Source organism: Propithecus coquereli, unplaced genomic scaffold, assembly GCF_000956105.1.
Source record: "Propithecus coquereli isolate 6110/MARCELLA unplaced genomic scaffold, Pcoq_1.0 Scaffold252, whole genome shotgun sequence".
NCBI lineage: Eukaryota > Metazoa > Chordata > Mammalia > Primates > Indriidae > Propithecus > Propithecus coquereli.
In genome coordinates this window covers 4,333,215-4,355,963 of record NW_012148086.1, presented here as the reverse complement: position 1 = coordinate 4,355,963, position 22,749 = coordinate 4,333,215, and the positions used below count along the sequence as shown (strand labels likewise).

At 49.1% G+C, this 22,749-nt stretch overlaps 1 protein-coding gene across 1 annotated transcript; it reads left to right on the top strand.

The window, feature by feature from the left end:
* The first annotated feature begins 10,643 nt into the window (after positions 1-10,643).
* On the top strand, positions 10,644-22,529 carry YKT6 (YKT6 v-SNARE homolog (S. cerevisiae)). The gene is made up of 7 exons (XM_012646972.1): positions 10,644-10,919; positions 14,339-14,421; positions 16,695-16,795; positions 17,694-17,798; positions 18,132-18,197; positions 21,014-21,115; positions 22,222-22,529. Exons 1-7 carry the CDS (start codon positions 10,816-10,818, stop codon positions 22,255-22,257), a joined length of 597 nt encoding a protein of 198 aa, XP_012502426.1. The 5' UTR covers positions 10,644-10,815; the 3' UTR covers positions 22,258-22,529.
* The last annotated feature ends 220 nt before the right edge of the window (positions 22,530-22,749 follow it).

Sequence of the window (22,749 nt, the reverse complement as noted above, 5' to 3'; positions counted from 1 at the left end):
CATTTAAGCCACCCAGTCTGTGGTGTTTTGTTACGGCAGCCTGAGCAGACTGAGATGATGCTTTTCAAGACAATGTGAATAAAAGCATGCAAAATGTCTCAGTAATAATTTTTATATTGATTACATGTTGATATGATAATATTTTGGATATATTGGGTTAAATGAAGTATTATGAAAATTAATTTCACTTATTTCTTTTTACCCTATTAATGTGGCTACTAGAAATCTTAAAATTATATATGTGGCTTATATTAAATTTCCTTCAGGTAACATTGCTGTAGAGCATGTGCCTACACTGGATTGCTGACAGTTTCAAGGGGTCTCCTCCCATGACACCAGCCCAGCCCTTAGACATGGCCATGGGCAAGTGAGAGACCTAGGTGGGCACCTTCCCCGTCATCCCTGCAGTGCCATCCCTTCGCCTTCACAACCCAGAAGGGTGGACTCCTTCTCCCCTTCCCCAGCTGAAGTGGTTCCCTCCTGCAGTTCAGGGCGTGCCAGACCCCACGTGTCTGCTTCTGCCCACCCCTCCTGCCTCAGAGCCCTCATGGAGGCACTCTGGCCCTGGGCCAACACCACTTCCTGCAGAGCCTTCTTGAGCCAATACGCAGCAAAGGCAGGATTGGAAAGGGAGGCGGAGGCTGTGCATCACGTTATGGCTGCAAACTGTCTAAGATCCACACACGCCAGGAGCTCTCCCCATTCTCTGACCCTTCCTTCTGCCGTTCATGGGCCCCTCCCTGCCCCAACCAGGTCCTTCCTGCCCACTGCACACCTGCCTTGCCCCGGGCCATGCAGGAGACTCGGCACAGAGAGGCAGGCTGTGACCTTGACCAGGTCTCCTCTTTTACCCTCAGTGTTGCCCAGGAGGAAACAGTTCTGAGTAGTCCTTCTGTAATATTTCAGGGTAAGAATTTGATTAAAAGTGTGTGTGTATCTACTCCTGAAAACAAAAGGCCTTCCAATACAGAGAGCCTAAGTGTGAGGGGGGCGGGACGCAGGAGAGAACCAGGAGGTGCTGATCGTTGAGGGGGCCTTCGAGGCGGGGGTGGGACAATGTGGGAGGCAGAGACACAGGTCCCTAAGATGTCCTAACCCTTGGAACCTATGAATATGTCTCCTCTGTGACAAGAGGGGTTTGGCAGACGTGATTATGTTAAGGACTTGCAGGGGGGGATTATCCCGGATTATCCGGGTGGGCCAGTGTCCTCTCAAAGGTCCCCATGAGGTTGGAGGGGGAGGCAGGAGACTCAGAGGAGGTGTGGTGAAGGAGGCAGGGGTGAGAGGATGTAGTGGCTGGCTTTGGAGATGGAGGAAGGGGTCGTGAGCCAAGGAATGTGGGCGGCTTCTAGGAGCTGGAAAAGGCACAAAAATGAGTTCTCCCCAAGAAACTCCAGAAGGCTGGCGTCTCTGTTTCAGCCCCAGGACATCCATTCCAGAACTGTATGACAATAAGCATGTGTGCTTTAAGCCACCAAGTCTGTGGCTATGTGTGACGGTGGCAATAGGAGGCTCCCGTCCACAGGGATAGGCACGTACACTTTTATCTCACAGCTCCCACCGCGTCAGAGCATCTGGGTGGCTAAATGCGGATCTAGAGCGCTGCGCTCCCGGCTGTGCTACAGGTGTTTGCGGTGCTGTGGGGAGGGCGGGGAGCCCTGCGCTGGAGCCGGAGCCTCAAGGGCTGGGGCCTCCAGATTTGCCACCTGGCAGAGCCGCTACCCACGGCCACAACAGTGAGCCCTCGAGTCGTGGTGGCCATGGGGCAGAGTATGTGGCTTCAAAATCCAGAGGTCTGGCTGTGGTCCCAGCTCTGCACTTTCCAACCTGTGTGACCTCAGGCATGACATTTGTCAGCTTCCACTCCATCATCAGTAAGACAGGGAGATGTTCACGCCACCTCTTAGAGAGCTTGTGAGCACAAATGAGCTGAGCTGTGGGAAGGGCTGGGCAGGAGAGGGCCACCTGCACCTGCCGGTCTACAGGCAGCAGAGGGTGTAGCCCCTTGGTGACCGTAGAGGCCACAAGCCTAAGTTCCCTGACTCCTCATGTGTCCACCCCTCCCTCTCATCTAAGCTCCTCTCACGCCAATGTCCTCTGTCCTGCAGCTGACTATTATGACAGGAAGGCTCTCCTTCCTCTGCAGCAGCTGGTGGCGGTGAACGTCATTATTACTCCCAATCAGTGACCAGCACACAGGCCCAAAGAGGCCAAGCATTAGCAGCTGGACTCACAGTAGCTTGTCTGTCCACTCCAAGGCCCGGCGCTCACCTGCTCAGGGAGAGACCAGTGTGTGTGTGTGTGGGGGGGAGGGGTGTTGCACAGACCTGGCCTGGGGGGACCGTGGGCTCCATCCGGCAGGGCCTGGGGTGTGGCAAGGCCCTAGGACAAACCAGAGGTACTCAGGAGTCTGAACACCTGGCGAGTGGTAGAAACAGGAAGAGGGAAGTCGATGCGGGAGTCAGTGATGGTAGGTACTAGCTAGTGGGAAGTGGCTTTGGGGGTGGGGGTGGCATCGGTAGGACAAAGTCTGCCCCTAAGAAGCTGACACCCACGTGGGAAAGCCACTGGACACAGTACTGAGGCCACATGATCCTGCAGATTATAAAGGAGTGACCATGGGTGAGATCGGGAAGGTCAGCATAGGCAAGATGGCTGCTCCCAACCAGAAAAACAGAAAGAGGGAAACCAGCAACACTTTAGTCTCCTCCAAAGCAACCAAAAGGGGAAAGAAGACATTTCTCCCGGGAATCTGCACAGATACAACCACAGCTGACGTCTTGAAAACAACTTTGAAAGTGTAAGGAGGGCACTGCTCTCCACTCCAAGGTCAAACACTGGCTTGGGGTGGGGGCAGCACTTCCCAGAGGACACAGGAATGGTCCTGGGAGGGCGTGGGCAGCCAGCCCACATGGAAAACATTGGACCCTCAGGATGACCCTTAAACCAAGCCAGGCACCCCCAAGACAAGGGGTGCAGCCAGAGCAAGCAGGAGAGGAGTGGATATTGCAGCTCCCTCACCCAACCCTGGCCCCCTGCTACCCGGGCACTGGAGGAGGGGCCAGCACAGTGCCCAGGCAACTGGAGGAGTTGGTGATACTCATCCTGCCTTCATTTAGAATCTGGTATTTTGTGCATGATGAATTTTGGACATTAATTCTAATTCTTTAAAATATTGCATTAAAGGGTATGTATCTTAACAACTGATGTTTTTGGTGCCCCCTTAAAGTTTGTGCTGAAGGTGGTGCCTTGCTCTACTCTTGGCCCTGACCAGGGTGTCAGAGACCCCCCTGCCAAAGGCTCTGGGGTCCATATCTGGCCCTGGTAGGAACAGCAACTCCTCCCATGTCTAGCAGAAATGGCAGGGGGTGGGCAGCCCCAGAGTCCGGGAACGGATGCCCAGCTGAGAAGGCAGCTCACTGTGAATGCAGGAACATTGGGGACAGCTATGCTGCAGCCTCTATTAAAGCATTCATTGTGCACACATGCTGGCACAAACAGGCACACACGTACATATACGTGTGCACACAGATGCATGCACAGGCACAAACGTGCACACATGGCGTACTCACACATGTGCATGGCACACACAAGCATGCTGTGCTTCCTGTCCCTGTTTGGGGAGAGCACCAGTTCTCTGCAGCACACACACACCCATGCACGCACATACACTGTGCTTTCTCTCCCCATTTGGGGAAAGCACCAGATCTCTGCAGCCCACACGTCCACGTTGCTCTGTCTCTGAGCCACTGCTCCGCTTGTGCCAATCAAAAACGCCACCTTCCTTCTCCCCAGGTGGCCTGAAGGGGCCCCTTTGGGCAGGATTTCTCATCCAGATCGCTGCCATAGAACCAGTGGCAGGCAGACAGGGGACTTGGCTGGGGCTTGTGCCTCTGGCTGGGGCTGGCTGTTTTCCGCCTAACATCATTAGCTCGGCCAGAGCAGCCCCAGCCTGGCGTTTGTGCTGACCTCGCCATTTCACACACAGCGGCAAGAGGAAAACATGCCCAAAGTGGCCAGATCTGCCCACTTAGCCTGTCTCCCCCACTCTGCCTGAGCCCCCAGCGTGGCCGATGTGGGCACACAACCCCTCATCCCGAAGTGTCACAGCAAGTGTCCCCTGTCCCTAGCTCTTTCCTCAATCACTGCTGGGCCCAGGGATGGCTCAAAGGACATCTGGATTTCTCCCTGTTTTTGGAAAAAGTAACAGCCTTTCTCTCTTCACCAGGGAGCAGCAGCCTCAGGCTCCCTGTGGAGTGATTCCTGCAAGGACATGCAGTTGTCCTTGCCCTGTCACAACGTCTACTGATCATCGTCTCAAAATTAGGGCTCTGCATTGAGACCCCAGACCCCTAACCCCCCAGGCTGGGGCTCTAAACTCCCCAGACCCTCTTCCCAGTGGAGGCTGCTTCCCAGACCTCCTGACAGCCTGACCTCCAGGTCACAGGGCCAGAGTCTGAAGTGGGGACAGGTCTGCTAGGCAGTCAGGGCCTTCATGCCCCACAAGGGCCCCCAGCTAGATCCTTCTCAAAGAGCCTGTGCATAAAATCAAATTCTGAGGTGCGAAACAAATCACTGACTGTCAGGGACGCGCAAACGAACACTTCCAGAACACTGAATGAAGAGGCAGGCTACCTTCTCCTTCTTGGAGGCCTCCATCCTGGCTCTATCGTCCAGCATCTGCGCAGCGGCCAGCCTGGGGAGCTGGAACCCTTCAGCTTCCTGACAGGTTTCCCAAGGAGAAATATCCAAGGCTTCGGCCCGCACCGGGCCTCTGGGACAATATGGTCCACCTCGGGCTGGTTTCAGGTTTGAGGCTCAGTCACAATCTCCTCCTTTTCATTGTTCTCCAGCAAGCCGGCAAGAGCCTCTTCCGCACGCTTCCCCTTGGAGGCCTGTCAGGCCGGCTGTCCTGCAGGCAGGGCCATTGCTCCCCTCCGGGGTGGCGTCCTCGGTGCTGGTCAGCTTTCTCTGGGCTGTGCTGACCCGTGGGGCTCGGTGCCCTCTAGACAGACTCAGCAGGAAAGGTCCTCTCCCCTCCTGAGGCTTGAGGACAGCTTTTGAGTAAGGAGGCCTCAAGCGACTGTATCTCTCACACCCCAGCCTGCTTCTCCAGGGCTCAGTCGCTCGACACCACCTGCTCTGGCCAGGTGTGGAGTGGGGATGCTCCGGTCAGGGCTTCTGGGCTCCAGAGAGGGCCCGTGGTTATCATGGCAACCACGAGTGGCCTCAGCAGGGCTGACCATCCTGTCATTAGAGCTGCTGCCATGCAGAAAACTGGGACTGGTGGCAAAAGGCCTCCATCCCCATCACCATGGTGACTGCTTAATCACCTTGTCACTGCAGTGACTGCCAGCCTGTTAAGACTTTGCCACCTGTTCAGTTCCCAGGGCAGTGTCTCAGGATCTCCCACACTCACGTCCTGAGGAGCAGAGGCTCCCAGGAGTCTGGGAACCAGAGCAAAGAGAGCAGGCAGCTTGGCTGCAGGCAGAGCCACGTGTGCCGGGACCACCAGAGGGCTTTGTCACTGCCTTCCCCGCCTACCGAACGGAAACCTGAACCGGAATAGTGGGCCCGGCCCAGGTGAGCCAGGCTAAGGTGGGCACTGCCAGAACAGGGGTCCGCAGGGACTGGGTCCTCTGATTGCCCTGCTCAGGGAGCCTCCGCCCTCTCTCATCCTCACAGTCCAGGTGCCCCTGGAGATGTTGGTCCTGCGCGGTAGGGAGACTCAGAGAATGGAGCCGACTCGGCGGCTGGCTCCAGGCGCTCAGTCAACAGTCTGGAACAAAACGTGCTTCTGGCCTAAGACCCTGAGACCTGGGGTGTATTTCACACTCACAGCACTTCTCAGTTAGGACTGGCCACTTTTCAAGTGCTCAGTGTGCCTAGTGGCTACCAGATTGGATAGCGTTGATGTGGGCCAAAGAGGCCACTGATATCCAGAAGTCAGCAGGGGCAGTGAGGAGGAGTGACCGGTGAGATCTCTCCAGATGGATACACTCTAACGCTTAAAGATCAACTTCCTATTGCTGATCATTGAGGAAGTTTCAGTTTTTCCCATTTTCACAAGGCTGCAGTAGAAATCTTTGTATTTCATCTAAGTAAACATATGCCAATGTTTCTTCTGGATGGCTCCGAGAGGCTGAATGGGAGTTCAAATGCTGTATACATTTAACCATTTGGTAGATAGGACTATATCGCTTCCTCAAATGGCTTTACCAATTTATTAGTACTTCCACCAACATTGGGAGTTTGATTATACCCTGGCAAATCCTTGAGATGATAAATCTTTATGGATTTTTGCTGATTGGCCATTTCGTTGTTTGAATTGCAAAAAGCTGGACACCTTTTCATATGTTTTTTGATGATTGCATTTCTTCTTTTAAGGATGATTTGTTTATATTATTTAACTGTGTTGCTATTGAATTATCTTCTACCTATTGATTTGTAGAAACCATTTTTACGTTGTCTATAATATCTATCATATTATGAATCCTTTGTTAAATATGCTATGATCTCTCCCCCAGTCTATTGTTAAACTTACAACTTGATTAATAGTGTCTTTCATCATACAGAAGTATCTACTTTTTATGAATTTCAATCTTTGCTTTGTTGCTTTGGAGCTTTACGTCTTGTTAAGAAAAGCATTTCCCACCCCCGCATTGTAAAAATGTTTTCTCACATTTCCTTTTATTATTTTTGCATTTTGAAAATATATTCGGCACTTTAATCTTTCTGGAATTGTCCGTGTTGGATGTGCCTGGCCATTCTGAGGGCACACCTCCCATTCGCACCTTTCTTCCAAATCCTCCTTTCAGCTTTCACAGGGTCTCAGGCAGCTTTTTGTGTATGGTGTGAGGTAGGAGTCCAATGTGGCTATTTGTTGGGGAAGCTATCCTTTCCCCACTGCTTTGTAATGTCGACTGTACCCACGGTTTGTATTCCATTGTTTTATTTCTATGTTGTACGGGAACAACTCTGCTCTGGTCACCTTTCAGGTATACCTACAGGCCATGCGAGCAAAGGCTGGAACCACACCTGATCTGAGTCTTAACAGAACACTCTGTGATCCTCTGGGAGACTGTGGGGAGCTGCTACAAGGCCATATCCCATTCCCTTGCCCATGCCCCTGGGAGGCAGGAGAGGTGCATGCTGGTCTTGAAGCACGGACTCCTCCCCAGGCTGTCCTGTGTGCCCTTGTTCACCCCCTTTAGACTTTCTCCCATTTTCTCTACAGGGTAACGACATGGCCATAAAGATGCTATCAATAGGACAAGCCACTGGCCTGTATCACCATGTGCCCCAAGTCCCAATTCCTGGCATTTGTCTATAGTGGCTACATATCCATCTCTAGCCCCTCAGCTGGAGAAGGGTATCTCTAGGACAAATAAAGCTTCTGGGAAGCCCCTGCAGGGGAGGCAGTCTCAAAACAAGGGCACCTGCCTCACTACTTCCAAGAGCTCCTACCTGGCTCTCCTGCCTCCTGTCTTCTTTGGCTGATCCCTTCCTACCCAAGTATCTTCCTATCCTTGCGCCTCCCATGCTCTGACGTCCCTGTTCCCTCATAGCCAGTCACAGAGCTTAGTAAACATTTGGTGGCAGACCATATTTGTCTTCCCTGTGGCCTGGAGAACCCAGTGGGAGTCTGGGACGCTTCAGTGAGGGGTTATGGTAGTAGCAGTATTCCTGGGGCTGGGTCTGCTGATGGCCCTGATTGATGGCATCAAGTCTGTACACCCGAGGCTTGGTGACCTACTCAGGCCATGAAGACCTGACCATGTGGAGGGTCCCTTTTAATGCCCCTTTCCCATATGAGCTGTGGAAGCTCATGTTACATTTTGTGTGACAACAGCCCAGATGCCCTGGCCTTGGCTGACTGGAAGAGGAGGTGTGGGTGCAGGGACCATTGTGTGGCTGGGCTCCCCACCTGGACTCGGCCTCCTGGGGGTATGCCCTTTGACGGGCTTTTACCTGGCTCCCTAGGGGTGCTGCTGTGCAGACAGGCCTGGTACCTTATGTGAACTAGGCAAGGCTGCAAGGATGGGTGGGTTCCTGCCTCGCCCAGTGGGGCAAGCTTGTAGGGTCTGGGCCATTTGTCATGGACTGTGTTACTCCAGTTCTGTCTGCAGAGGGGCTTTTCTTCTAATGCTCGAGGGGGAGCCTGGCCTGGAGAACTGTGCCACCCCCATCCCTGTGCATGCTGTGTTCATAGCCTCAGTGTCCTGCCCCTGCAATCTTACCTTTTCCATCCCCAGCATTCTGGACTTACAGAATAGTCGCAAGAACAGTACAAGGAATTCCTGGATACTCTTCATCCTGATTCCTTAAATTAGCTTTACTGTATTTGCTTTATCTTTCACCTACACGTATATATGTTAATACATATATATGAATGAACCCATTAAGTTGCAGATATGATGTCCCTTACCCCCAAACACTTGTGTAAACTTCCTAAAAACAAAGAATTCTCTTATATAACCATATGCAGTGATCAAAATCAGGAAATTAAGATGGATACAATACTATTATCTAGCCTATAGACCTTACTCAGATTTTGGCTTACTTTCAAATATTCACTTTCCACAGTCTGTAGGACACTTTCAACCCACTATGATCGCTCTTCCTTTTTGCCATTAATGATAACAGTACAAACCATCATTGCTCCTTGTGCAACAATGACTAGAGCATGGAATATATTGTTTTATTGTTCCTAGCAATGCCCATGGAAAGGGTATTTTTTTGGTTTTCTAGATGAAAAAAAAAAAAAGGACACTTAGAAAGGGTAATGGTTTGCTCACTTTTGTGGTTTGTGGTGTGGCAGTCCTGGGACTGAATCCAAGTTGGGTGACAGCTGGGATGATGCAGTGGAAGGCAGGTTTTGCTTTTCAGTAAGATAGGCGAGCTTGGGAAGTTTGCGATCATATGACTCTGAGGCTTTCTGGGTCAACGGAGGCTGAGCAAGGCCAGAGAGGAGTGGGGAGCTGCCAGGAGGAGAGCTGGGCTGCTGAGTTTGTTAAGCGTTTCAGTATTGACACCTGAACCCCTGCTCTTCCTCTTACTAACAATTTCCTTAAACTGAATCTCAGTTTCTATGTCTGTAAGATGGTACTAATAATATTGTCTTCTGTTTTAGTGAGGATTAAATGAGGTAGCACATGGAAAGTGTCTGGTGTAAGGGAAACTTTGGGATGGCTACTACTATGTGTTAAGTGAATACATTTAAATCTATTTCATTCAAGCACTGTCTGCCTGATCCTTTTGTACAACTTTCAGTGCGGAAGGGAACAGGCACCAGAGATTTCCCTCAGGAACTGCTCTCACCTGCCGCCTAGAGGGCAACGATGTCAGTGCAGGCAGGAGGGGGCTGGAATGACAGCACCCAGCTACCAGGCTTGTTACATTTCTGTGCCCATGTAGGTGGGTGGCTGGGCCTAGCCATGGCCAATGGCTGTTCCTGATGTTTAGCACCAAAATGGAGGAGATGTGGAAAAGCCCTTTCCACTCTCTGTACTTGGAAATACCCAGGGAAGAGGGTTGGTGAGGGAGATGCTGAGTGGGCAGGTGTTGGTAACTTCCTTCTGCCACAGATTGTTTAGAGCAATGGTTCTCTAATCCACTGTTTCCCAGGGCACATTTGGAGACATTTTTGATTGCCACAATGGGGGCTGGGTGAATACTGAGATCTAGTGGGTACAAGGCCTGAGATGCCGCCTACCATGCACAGGGCAACCCCCACCCCACAACAAAGAACTACCCAACCCAAAATGTCAATAGTGCTGAGGTCGAGAAATCCTGATTTAGAGTAATGTTTAGAGTGATGCTGTTGGTTTTCCAATATATCATCTCTTTCCCATCATCTCAGATCTCGCTTCTTCTAGTATGATATTGTGCGACCTTACTGCCAACTTCCAAAGATCAAGGTCCTTTCATGTGTAAGTGTCTTGCAAGTTCTTTTCTGATTACATGATGCCATTAAATACACAAGAAACGGGCAAGATGTGGCACCCTCAGGGAACTATGCCTCACTCATTCCATCCACGGACTTGCGTTATTTCAACAACGCAAGCAAAATTAAGTTTTCCGTGTCACTGTGCACCAAGCTACTCCTTGCAATATGGAGCTTAATTTCTGCCCCCTTTTGAGGGGAAGAGGCTCTGCTACTTTGTGAGGTCCTAAATCAGCACTTTCCCCTGCACCCTTGTGCTGAGCGGTCCTGTGTCGCCCGGAAATTGCTCGACACGCGGCAGGAGTAGTCAATAATCTGACATCGGGAAGCACTCTTCACATCCCTGAAGGGGCCTCAGGAAGAAAACGTCCCTCCCTCCAGCAGAGTACGGACCCGTGGGTGTTGCTCTGGCTCTCACTGCCCAAGAGGCTGGTATGAGTTGCTCTTGTGGCCCGGAGTGGGGAGTGGGAGCGACCTGGACGGTCCAGCACAGCCCAGAGCGGCCCGGAACGACCCAAAAGGGCCCCGCAGCGCCCAGCACGCCACCGCGCGGCGCAGCCAAGTTCCCCAGGCGAACGGGGCGGAGTCTGGCTCAAGCGCACACGCGGCGCCCTGCCCCTCGCTGCGTCGTGTTTCCGGCCGCTCCTTTCTGCATCCGGGCCATGAGAAACCTTCGTTTGGTCTCGGGCAACAACCCCTGCCCGGAACCGGAAGTGGACCTCGAGGCAGGAGGAGGAAGCCGGCGGCGGCCCCGTCAGCAGCCGGCTGCTGGGGGGCCAGTAGGCGGCGGCGGTCCCGAAGGGCGGCGGCCGCGCTGCTCCTTGCGAGCCGGTCCCGCGCGGGGGCGGGCGGCCCAAGGGCTCGGCGCCATGAAGCTGTACAGCCTCAGTGTACTCTACAAAGGCGATCTCAAAGCGGTGCTACTCAAAGCCGCATACGACGTGTCTTCCTTCAGCTTCTTCCAGAGGTCCAGGTGAGCGGCGGCAGGCGGCGGGATCGTGGCGGCCAGACGGAGAGGCTGGGGTCGGTGTGGGGGGGATCAGGGGAGGATTGGGGAGACCCTAAGGCAGGGTCAGGGTGGGCAGGGGGAGGCCCAGGTCGGAGTCACGGGCCGGGTGGAGACGGGAGGTCTGTGGACAGGGGGGCGGGGCAGGGAGAGCCTGGTGTCTGGGCCTGTACCCGCGAGGGGGCGGGCCACCCAAGGGCTAAGAATCATCCAACATTCGCTTGTAAAAGGCTTATACTATTATAGAACATCGTCCTGTATTCAGTATTTTTCAAATTTCTGCCGCGTAAAAATTATAAGGGGATTTTGAAATAGTGCACATTGCCAAGGTTCATGCCCAGATGTTCTGAACTAGTAGGTTGAAGCCTAGAAACCTATATTTTAAACTAACACCTCTCATCCAATGATTCTGACCCTGGGAGCCTGGGTGCCACATCTTGAGAGTCACATTTTATTTTCCCGTGGGGCTCCTTCCCAAAAATTCAGTATGAGAGATAATGTATGCTCTTTTTTTTATGCATGAAATCACTGAGGTCCCGAGAGATTATATACCACAACCACCTAGGACTCAGACCCGGATTGTGTGCTTTTTAATGGTTGGGAACTACTAGTAGGAGAGGGTTCTTTCTACACTGAAGATGTGGAAGGAAGCATGGACTCTATAGGGCTTACAGGCTTTTAAATATTTCTGGGTTGCTTTAATTGCAGGAAGGTATTAGAAGTACCACAGACACTTGCAGCCCATTGGTGGGAGGGATGGGGTGACTCAGACACAAAAGGAAAAGGACCCTACAGGATCAGTATCTCTGGTCATCTTGTCTTAAAGTCTGATGGAATCTGCCATTTGGATTCTGTTTTCATTGCTTCAGTGCAACTATTTGTTTTTTTTTTTTTTTTGGGCGAGTGCCGTGGCGTCAGCCTAGCTCACAGCAACCTCAAACTCCTGGGCTCAAGCGATCCTACTGTCTCAGCCTCCCGAGTAGCTGGGTGCCACCATGCCTGGCTAATTTTTTCTACATATATTTTTAGCTGTCCAATTAATTTCTTTCCATTTTTTGGTAGAGACGGGGTCTTGCTCTTGCTCAGGCTGGTCTCGAACTCCTGAGCTCAGAACGATCCGCCCACCTCGGCCTCCCAGAGTGCTAGGATTACAGGCATGAGCCACCGCGCCCGGCCCAACTATTTGTTCTTGATGAGAGTTCTTTGCCAGTGACTTGCTGGCTAGATCTACAAAAAATTTTGTTATTTTGTTGAAACTTTCTGCTCCTTTTGGGTTCTTTTTAAAAATTTATTTTTTTAATTATAAAATGCACATAAAAATTATCATTTTAACTATTTTTAAGTGTGTAGTTCAGTGGAATTAAATGAATTGATAATGTTGTGCAACCATCACCACCATTTATTTCCAGAAGTCTTTTCATCTTGTAAACCTGAAACTCTGTGCCCATTAAACACTAACTCTCCATTCCCTCCTCCCCCATCCCCTGGCAACCACCATTCTAATTTGTCTCTATGATTTTAACTTCTCTGGGGACTTCATACAAGTGGAATCATGCAGTGTTTCTCTGTTTGGGACTGGCTTATTTCACTTAGCGTAATGTCATCAAAGTTCGTCCATGTTCCATGTATTAGAATTTCCTTCCTTTTTAAGGCTGAATAATATTCCATTGTATGTATACACCATATTTTGCTTATTCACTCATCTGTTGATGGACACTTGGGTTGCTTCCGTGTTATAGTCATGGTGAATAATATTGCTGTGAACATGATGTACAAATATGTCAACCCTGATTACATTTCTTTTTGATACATATCCAAAGGTGGAATTGCTTTATCATCTTAAGACTCCTTCTTAGAGTTCTTCTTGTTACTTTGCTTTTTTTTTTACCGTGTCCTCTGTTCTCTGCTCTGTGTTATTGCTTTTCTCAGGTGGAACTTTTGGTGCCAACTTGGCTCTGATTTTTTTTCTTTTTTCCTTTCGATTAATATTGAAGATTCTCATAGTGATGCCACTTGTTTAATAATGAAAAAAAATATTGAAGATTCTTAGAGATTTCACTGTAGGACTTACACCTCATGTGGTTGGGATACCCACACTAGTTTCAGATGACTAACAGCTATAACACTAAATGGACATCTCTACTAACATCTCTTAAAATAACGCATGTTCCAGCTGAGCATATTTTCTTATAAGATGACCTCACTTCCATCCTGCCTGCCCCATGGTTACCAGACCCCAAGCTTAAAACCTTTTGAGTGGTTTCCAGCTTTTGGCCTTCAGATACATGCTGTCACGATTAACACAATTCTTCCTTTGTCTAATCACAGACCTACTTCAAGCGCTGTCTGTTTTTAGTTTTACTGCAAAGGCTTCTTTGGGGACTTCTTCTCTAAGGGATTATTTTGATTATATCACTCCCTCAAGATAATAACAAGTAATACTGTGTGCCAAGCTTTGTGCCAAGTACTTTATTAACTCCTTTAATTGTCACATGGGTCTCGATTTTATCAATGAGGCACAGTGTAGTAACTGGCTTGAGGTCACATACCTAGTAAGTGGTGGAACTGTGATCCCAGAGTTGGATCTTCAGTTTTTTATCTGGCTCTGCTGGAGCCTGCTGTGAACTCCAAGTTGAAGACGCTGCTCTGATGGCTCTGGCTGCCCTTTATATCACATCCCCAGTCAGAGGCTCCTTGTTAGCACCTGGTCCTCTGGCTGGACCATCTCCTGTGACTATTCCATTCTGGCCAGATCTCTCTGCTGGGCCCATGATGAACCTTTTCCTTCCTTTCAGCCATTGTATGAGCCATTTCCCACTTCCTTGTCTTGGTTTATCTGTTTCCTTCCATTCTTCCCAGAGTGCTGGTCCCATCGATGAGCCCCAGTAGACCTGACTCAGCACTCACTGTGGATGTTTGTGGCATTGCCAGGGTCCGTCATGTGGCCACAGCCATAACTGGTTGTACATCTGCCTGACAGTTTTTGCCACTACTGTTTTTCTAGTGCTGTTTTTATTAGTCCTGCTTCTTGAAAGTTAGCGGGGCCTTGAGAGCAGGAGTTGCCTCCTGCTTCGCCATTGTGACCCATATCATGCTTTGACCAAAATGTTAAATAGACTGTAACCTGTAGAAAATTCCCCAGAAGTCTAAAGTGGGTGGTTTTGGTAAGCTAGGAAGCAAACAGATGTTGCTTGAATGGTGATGGTGATTTGTAATTATCTTTGTGTTCATTTACAGAGTGTTTATTATTTGTTACTAGGGTTGAGAGGGAAAGGAACAAAACCAAGAAGCAATGTCTCCTTATGTATAAGCTCAGAGGTCACTTTCCATTTGGTTGGGGACAAGGTGACGGGAAGAAGGTAATAAATACATATTGTGTTTCTTAGTGTTCAGGAATTCATGACCTTCACAAGTCAACTGATTGTGGAGCGCTCAGCGAAAGGCACCAGATCTTCTGTCAAAGAACAAGGTAAGAGGGCTCTCCAACTTCGGAGTGTGTGCTGGCCTGGCTGTCACACCTCAGGTAGCACACAGCTCTCTCCTCTCTACTGGGACCCCATTCCTCTGCTAGTTTGTTCTCTCTTCCCTCCTCCTTTTCATATTTATGCAGAATTATGTTCCCACAGTTGCAGTCTAAGCTTCCTGGATAAAAGTGCTCCCAAGCTTAGACTCTCTTAAGATCAGGGTCTAAATCTCTTGGAATAATAAGCAGTGTTCATATTGTATTCTTCTCTTTCCCCCCAGAGTTACAGACCCCTCAAAAAAGGATTTCCAGCTTGCAGTGTTGAGGTACTACTGCATTCTGTGCTCCTTAGATTTTTTTTGACCAGGAATCTGAAAACTCATTATTTTTAGTTTTTCATAATTCAGGTTTTGTGTAAGAGTTTTTAGCAATTTATTTTAGATGTGTTATATTATACAGACAGATCAGGAAAGAGTTCAGGAATGAACTTCATCAGATAGAGACAAAGACCATCTCGCACATGCACGGGCCTTGAGTCATGTGATGAAGAGTGACTGAATTGATGATATAAATGTCACTTACAACACAGGCAGTGTTGCATATACAGGGTATCCTAAAAGTCACCATACATGGGGAAAATGGGAAATTGTAGCTAAATGTACCTTTATTTACAAAATGTTTATTACAAGAGTTTACAGAGTTTTTCCTTTGTATGGAGACTTTTGGGACACCCTGTATATACTTTATTTATTTATTTATTTTTTGAGACAGAGTCTCACTGTGTTGCCCGGGCTAGAGTGCTGTGGCGTCATCCTAGCTCACAGCAACCTCAAACTCCTGGGCTCAACCGATCCTTCTGCCTCAGCCTCCCGAGTAGCTGGGACTACAGGCATGCGCCACCATGCCCGGCTAATTTTTTCTATATATTTTTAGTTGTCCAATTAATTTCTTTGTAATTTTAGTAGAGACGGGGTCTCGCTCTTGCTCAGGCTGGTTTCGAACTCCTGAGCTCAAAGAATCCGCCCGCCTCGGCCTCCCAGAGAGCTAGGATTATAGGCGTGAGCCACCGTGCCCGGCCCTTGTATATACTTTATGTGGGGTCTCTGTGCTGTTAACCCTACAGAAGCAGTTGAATCACTAATATTTTAGTGTTATCGCTTTGTTGTCCTTTAAATGGTATCTGCCTTTCCAAGTTTATTACTTAAAAGACAATTCCTCAGACACTGACCAGCTTCTCAGTTTCTGTGGAGTGTGTGCACTTTGACCCCATGTTTGAATCTTATTTTTTTGGGAATGGTATATGAAATCTGAGGAACATTGGTGATGACCTCCTGTCATCCTCATCCTCATTCCTGTTCTCATTTTTCTCTGGCCCTTTTCTGATTTCAGGGGCTCACAGTCTTTCCCTTCTCTTTTATTTGTTTTTCTGTTGTTTAGCATTGGAATCTTCTGGGTCAGATCCTTAAGGACAAGAAGGTTCTTATTTGTAAGCTGTAATCCTTACATTTCTCTTTCCTTGGGATACAGTTAGCTGTGTCATTTCTGAATCCTTTTGAGGTGATGAGAATAAACAATCCCGTGGATTATGAATATTTTGCAGAAGCCCTTGTACAAACTGTACCTTTCAATCCTGCGATGACTTTAGCACAGTAACACTGACAACGTCAGCCGGCAGTGGCTAATCTTTTTCTAGATTGACCCCCATCCCCTCAGTTACCAACCCAGCATGCCAAGCAGGGTTGCTATGATATGGAAGACTGAGGGCCTGGGAGGTAATTTTCTGACTTTTGTCTGCTGTGAAAGGGCTTTTTGTTTGTTTGTTTTGTTTTGTTTTTTAAAGAAAGTGGAGGCTGCTTGGCTTATCCAGGGTTCCCTTGGTTTGGAAGCAGCACAGAGCCTTATAGGGCTGCAAATCCCCAAGATAACAGCCCAGCCTAACCTGAGCTCAAGGTAATGACTTGGAAATACACCCAGGGCCATGTTGCCTTGGTGTGTTTTCTGCACCACTGGTGGCTCCTATTGGCCCTGGCTTTGCATACTAGGCTTCTGGCCATTTACCGGTCCTGAAGTAGGTGTTGCACCAAGCTCCCATGTGGGGTCCATTGAGCCAGGCTGCACTGTCTCTCCACAAATCTTGATTAGAGCTGTTGACCTTTCAAGTGGCTTCATTTGACCTAAAAAGCAGGAGCCCAGCATTGTGATGCTTTGATTTTGAGGGATTAAAAAAAATCTGAAGCTCTCATGTAAATATCCACATGTCTGATCTGTTGTCTCCTTAGAGTATCTGTGCCATGTCTATGTCCGGAATGACAGTCTTGCAGGCGTGGCCATTGCTGACAATGAATACCCATCCCGGGTGGCCTTTACCTTGCTGGAGAAGGTGAGTTTTTGGTTTGGTTGGGTGGGACTTGGATGATGAGTGAGGTACATCTGTGGACTGGGGCCAGGGGTGACAGCAGTGCCTGAGGAATAGGGATGAAATATGTCCAAAGTCAAAACATTTTCAGCTCTCCTCACCCCCCAAAATCAAGAGAGAATTTAGCATCCCTGCCCAGGTACCTTCTCTGGTGCTGACTTCTATCCTCATCCTATCTGGGTCTAGTCTACTGAGTTGCAGCTTCTCTCCTCTGGGAACGGGGTCCTTGGAGACAGCTTGTGTTCTCACCCCCTGTGCTTGTGCTGGAGGAGTCCTCTCCTGAAGGCCCTCGATCTCACCACATTGCCTCTTGCAGTTACTGCAGCTCTGTCCCTGGTGTTGGTCAGTTGCACCATGGAGCTTGTACCTAAGCATTGTTTAATTTTTTCATGTGGTGCTAGTTTTAAACTCCTTGAAAACAGAGGCTTCAGCGTATTCCCTAAAGCACTAAAACACTTCCAAGCACGTGAAGTGTGGTGGTTTCTTAAATCTGGAGGACCTAATTCCCTTTTTGAAAAATTGCTTTGAAAGATTAGAGGGCCAGTGCCCTTTTTCTTGGATACCTGTCGCTTAAAATTTGAAATACTTTTATCATTCCCCAGGTGAGGTTCATGTCAGGCTGGGCATACTTCACTTTTGATTTCTAGAATACTTAGGATTTGTTTTAATGATAAGAAAGATTTGGAAAGAACTTTAGCGTAGATTTTCCCCTTTGCCATTATATATCCTCCTCTTCCCTCCTTCCTGGGCTCTGGGGGCATGGGAGCCTCTTTCAGGGTGAGGGGCTCAGGGGTGAAGCCCTGTGGCAGCAGGTACTGGTGAGTACATGTGGGTAACTTGCTGAGGTTCTTTTGTCTTGCAGGTACTAGATGAATTCTCCAACCAGGTGGACAAGGTGGACTGGCCAGTAGGATCCCCTGCCACAATCCATTACGCAGCCCTGGATGGTCACCTCAGTAGATACCAGGTAGGGTTTAAGGAAGTATCATACAGGGACCATGTGGCCCAGAATCTGTGTGAAACTGAAAAAGTCAACCGCCCTGATAGTTCTGGTCCAGTGACTTCTGACAGGTTTTGGTGCCATTGTTCTCTCCTGAGCCTTCTGTTTGAAAATCACAGGGAATCCACCTGCAGACCTGGGAACTGAAGCTCTGGGCAGACTCTGTGTTTCTCTCTTGTGTGTTTAAACAGGCCGTGGTTTTTAACCTGTGAAAGTTTGTCCAGCTTCCTCAGTTTTGAGCTTTGTTTCCATGTAGCCATTCTGGTCCTGACTTTGTTCTTATTTTTGGCTCTTTCCTAGAACCCCCGAGAAGCTGACCCCATGAGTAAAGTGCAGGCTGAACTAGACGAGACCAAAATCATTCTGGTAAGCAGGAAAGTGGAGAACAAACCCAAGAACTGGGGCTGGTGGGGAGGTGGGTGAAAGGATTTACCACTGCCCAGGCACACACGGAATCGTTCCTTGTTTTGATAATAACTACAGCAGTCTCTGAGAAATGGGATTGCCCAACCCCCACCACTGGGCATTCAACTGTCCCTCCTCCTGTACCCCTATTTTGGTTAACAGCACCCACTGTTTGTAAGGGACCAAGCTGGGAACTAGTGGGGCCCTTCAATCTCTCCTCCCCATGGCCACTGCCTATCTGGGCTGTCCTGGGCTCTGAGGGTCTGGCCTCCATGGTACTTGATTCCCACGGCTGTGCCTATGTTAAATCAGGTCTCAGAGCCCCCGAAAGGTGCCTCCCCTTGCAATATCCAGGTCAGAGGTGAGCAGACTGAAGCCCTCTGCATTGACCAAAGGGCAGCCACGTGCTGGAATACAGGCCCAGAGTTGTCAGGCCCATTGGAGAAAAGCTAGAACTATCCATTTTTATCTGAAGTCTCCTAATCGGTAACTGCCACTTCAACTTTTTTTTTTTTTCTGCACACATGTGAAATGTCAATAGCCATCTGTTTTTTGCTTCAGATCTGGCCCTTGTGGCCTTTGCTTCTAACTGGTCCCTTCACCCCCTGCCCACCTCTAGTCCACCATGCAGTATCCTTTGATCTGCACTCTTCTCAAAATCCTCCTGCTCTCAGATCCACTCCAGAATAAAGTGCAAACTCCCTGACACAGTCTCATGACTGGCCTTGTCCTCTCTTGCACCCTTTCATGTCACTGCCATCACTGCTTGTTTATGTGTTTTTCTGACCAGGGTGTGAGCCCCTGGGACGTCTTTTCCATCCTGCTCACCTTGCAGGCCTGGTTTACACCAGTGCACAGCAGCTGATGGATATATAGAGCAGATGTGAAGCCCAGAAAAAAACCCACCCCCAATATAAAGCTTTTCCATCTACACCAGCGTAGCTTCAGCTGACATCAGCGTCTCCTGGGCTTGGACGTGTTGGTCTGGGGTAGAGCCTGGGAGTCTACAGTCTATAAAAAGCATCCCAGAGGCTTCGTACATAGATCTCCTGGACTGCACTCTGGATAACGTGGCTTTGGGATGGAAGTTAGGTGTGAAAGTCGTGCAGCATCTGTCTTGTGTAGCCTCTTGAGCTTCCTTACCACCATGGGGGTGTTTCTCCACGTTTTCTCCTTCTGCTGCTTGAGTCCGAGTCTGAGAGTGCTGAGGAGCCTGAAACACCTTCCCTCTCTCTCTCTCTTTTCTCCCTGCTGTGGACGGCTGATGGGTCATGTTCACACAGACCCATTCTAGTTGCATTTGTAAAGTCTGGGTTATTGGTGTCCATATCTGTAATCCAGTTACCTTTTATGTTAAAAATATGAGTGATTCAGCTGTATGTAGGGATAAAGGACATTTTTGCTAATTCTTCATTCTGTACCATTACATACATGCACAGATACGAAACGGTATTTCATTGCTAGAGCATACATTGCTCTAGCAGTGGCTGTCTGGGGAGAGACATGAGCTGCTGTTTCCTTGGGGCCCTGGCAGCAGGGCCTTTCTCCCTTGACCCCTGCAAAAAAGGGTTGATGTTTCTGTTTCCTAAGTCGGTTTGTAGTGAGGACATTCAGGGTACAGTCCCCTTTAGGGAAGCAGGACATGTTCTGTCATAGTGCTCTCCAGTGGTAATGTAATATATATGAGTCATATGTTTAACTCTGAATTTTCTGGGAGCCGTATTTTAAAATGATAAAAGGAAATAGTTGAAATTTATTACAATAATATATTTTATTTTACCCGGTATATCTGAATACTAACTTTTCAACATGTAACCAATCTAAAAAGTTACTAATGAGGCGTTGTGCATACCAAGTCTGAGTGTGAAATCTGGTTTGTTTGCACTTAAAGCACATCTGTTTGGACTTGCCTCATCTTAAGTGCTCAGGAGCTATTTGTGGCTGCTGTATGAGACGGCACAGCTTTCCCATGGTGTCAGTTTCCCGTGGCTGCTGGTAACAAATAGCTGCAAACTGGGTGACCTGACAACCGGAATGTATTCTCGCACAATTCTGGAAGTCAGAAGTCTGAAATCAGGGTGTCTGCAGGGCTGCTTCCTTCTGGAGGTTCTGAGGGAGAGTCGTCCCAGGCCTGTCACCAGCTGCTGGTGGTTGCTGGCAATCCTTGGGTTGTAGATGCATCCCTTTAGTCTTCGCCTCTGTCGTCACGTGGCCTTCTCTTCTGTGCGCGTTTCTGTTTTCTGTCCTAGCAGGACGCCAGTTAGAGCCCACCCTAATCCGGCATGACGTCATCTTAACTGAATGCATCTATAAAGACCCTGTTTCCAAATCGTGTCACATTGAGAGGTTCTGAGTGGGCGTTAATTTTAAGGGGCTACTGTCTAACCCAGTACAACCATATAGTACCCAGCTGTTGTTTTCTCTTTCCAAAGAACCCATATATATGTGCACACATACCCCCACACTAATATATAAAAAGTATATACTTGAGTGTTCCTAGAGTGGTGGTTATTTAAGCCTCTGCTGGGGACAGTTTTTTGGGAAATCCTTTATATCCCATTTAGAACTTCTAGATTCTATAGGAATGTCACCAGATCCTGTTTCGTCCACTGGGACAGGAACTGTTCTGGGACTAAGTCCTGATGCTTAGTGGTAAAGTTCGTGTGTTGGAGAAGAGGCCAGGAGAGGTGCTCACCCCCGTGACTGAATTTCCACAAGCCGTTCATGTCAAGTCACTGAACAGACCAGAGTTCTCTTTTCTCTTTTCTTTTGTCCAGCACAACACCATGGAATCTTTGTTAGAGCGAGGTGAGAAGCTGGATGACTTGGTGTCCAAATCCGAGGTGCTGGGGACGCAGTCTAAAGCCTTCTATAAAACTGTGAGTACCCGGTGCCTGCCCGCTCCTGGGTGTTCCGTTCCAGAGAGCAGTCGCAGCTTGTTGCTTCTGGCACTTGCCACTATGCACAGGTCTGTCTTAGCCTGTTTACTGACGGTGGATTGGGGTTTCACTCCTTGTGCAGCGAGAGCCTGAGGGGAGCCTCCCAGGCCCAAGTCACTCAGGTGCTGATGGGGCGGGTGCAGGCAGAGGCCTTGTTCCACCCCTGCCTCTGCTCTGCGGATTCCTGAACCCACACTCCCCTCCCCAAGAAGACAGAAGTTGGTTCAAGTTCTGATCACCAGGGTTTGCCCTTATTCCTTCTGTCTGTTGAGTATTTAGTTATAAGTCCTTAAGATGCTAGCAGTTCAGCCTTTCTGAAGAGGTTCTTAAGGTTTTACTTAATTTCCCTTTCACAGAAATATTCCAATGACAAGGATGCATCCTGCTGACTGCCACTTTCTCTCAGGGCAGTGCTACTGTCTTCCTATGTGGTGAAGGTGGCACTGCTGGCCCATTGTTGGACAGTAGCAGGGACGAGTCTACTTGATCTGTCCACACACATTTGCTTTCATGTGCACGTTGGAGGGAGGTGGCCAAGTGGGGTTAGTAGGAGAGTCCGTGACCAGAAAGCCAGAGAGAAAGTGGTAACAGCGGTTCCCAGGAACTGAGCAGGGACCACATCCCAAGTGGGGACCACACCTGTTGTCCTGAGGACCATCCTCTAGGAAGAAACACCACCACGGTGGTCAGATAGTATTGTTGGACGACAAAAGTGGGGACGAAATTAAGATACTGAGCCAATCCAGTTTGTATTATTGGTTCTTTGTATATGGCCTAACAGCAGAAATTTTACTCCTTTTTGATAGCATTTGTGGGGTGTGGAAAAAAATAATAAAGATCTCAGACAGCGTTGGAAGCTGTGGCTTACCTGTGTTTGGTGATGTAAACTGCTCTGGACAGCTTCTCTTGAGGCCGTCTTGCCCTCCTCACCCTCCTGTCCTGGTCTCTCTGACTGCTTCCTGGGGAGCGCCCTCTGCCACACTGGCCAAGGTTGGGGCTGCCCGGCCTTCCTTAGTCCTCTTCAGCTCCTCTCTGTTTCTTTCAAGGCCCGGAAACAAAACTCCTGCTGTGCAATCATGTGATGCAGCCCGCAGAGGCCCAGTGCTGGAACGTCACCGTCATTCACATCTGAACCGCAGCCCCCAGAAAAGAAGAGACAGCCATAGACAAGGACCCGGAGTGGGGGCAGACTGGCCACTTTTTATTTCGGAGTTTCCGGGAAGAACTGAGGGATGGTGAAAGGGTTGGGGACCGTTCAAATTCATGTCTGGTAGAGACTTTTGGAAAGAATTTGAGGCCCCCAGAAGTGTATTTTTGGGTAAATGAAACCATAAACTCTTGAGTGGCTCTTGTAGATGCTGAAGGGCTCGTTCCCAGCTAAACCCAGGAAGGCTCTGTGGGAGGGAGGTCAGAGCCAGCTGTTTCTCGATCCTTGATATATTTTATTTGTATTTTATTTGTACATTAATGATATTAACACTCCAGTGAGTGGGGTGGGTGGGGAGGGGAGAGTCCCTCATGCAAGGGCTGGAGTGGGCAGAGTTTGGAGACCCTTGGGAAAGCCTCTCCTGGGG

What these genes read in the sequence shown, in the direction of transcription:
- YKT6 (XM_012646972.1), top strand. Translation starts at nt 10,816, where the DNA reads ATGAAGCTGTACAGCCTCAGTGTACTCTACAAAGGCGATCTCAAAGCG. An exon ending in CCTTTACCTTGCTGGAGAAG is followed by an intron (nt 16,796 to 17,693) that starts GTGAGTTTTTGG and finishes TTTGTCTTGCAG; the next exon opens with GTACTAGATGAATTCTCCAA. An exon ending in GTCACCTCAGTAGATACCAG is followed by an intron (nt 17,799 to 18,131) that starts GTAGGGTTTAAG and finishes GCTCTTTCCTAG; the next exon opens with AACCCCCGAGAAGCTGACCC.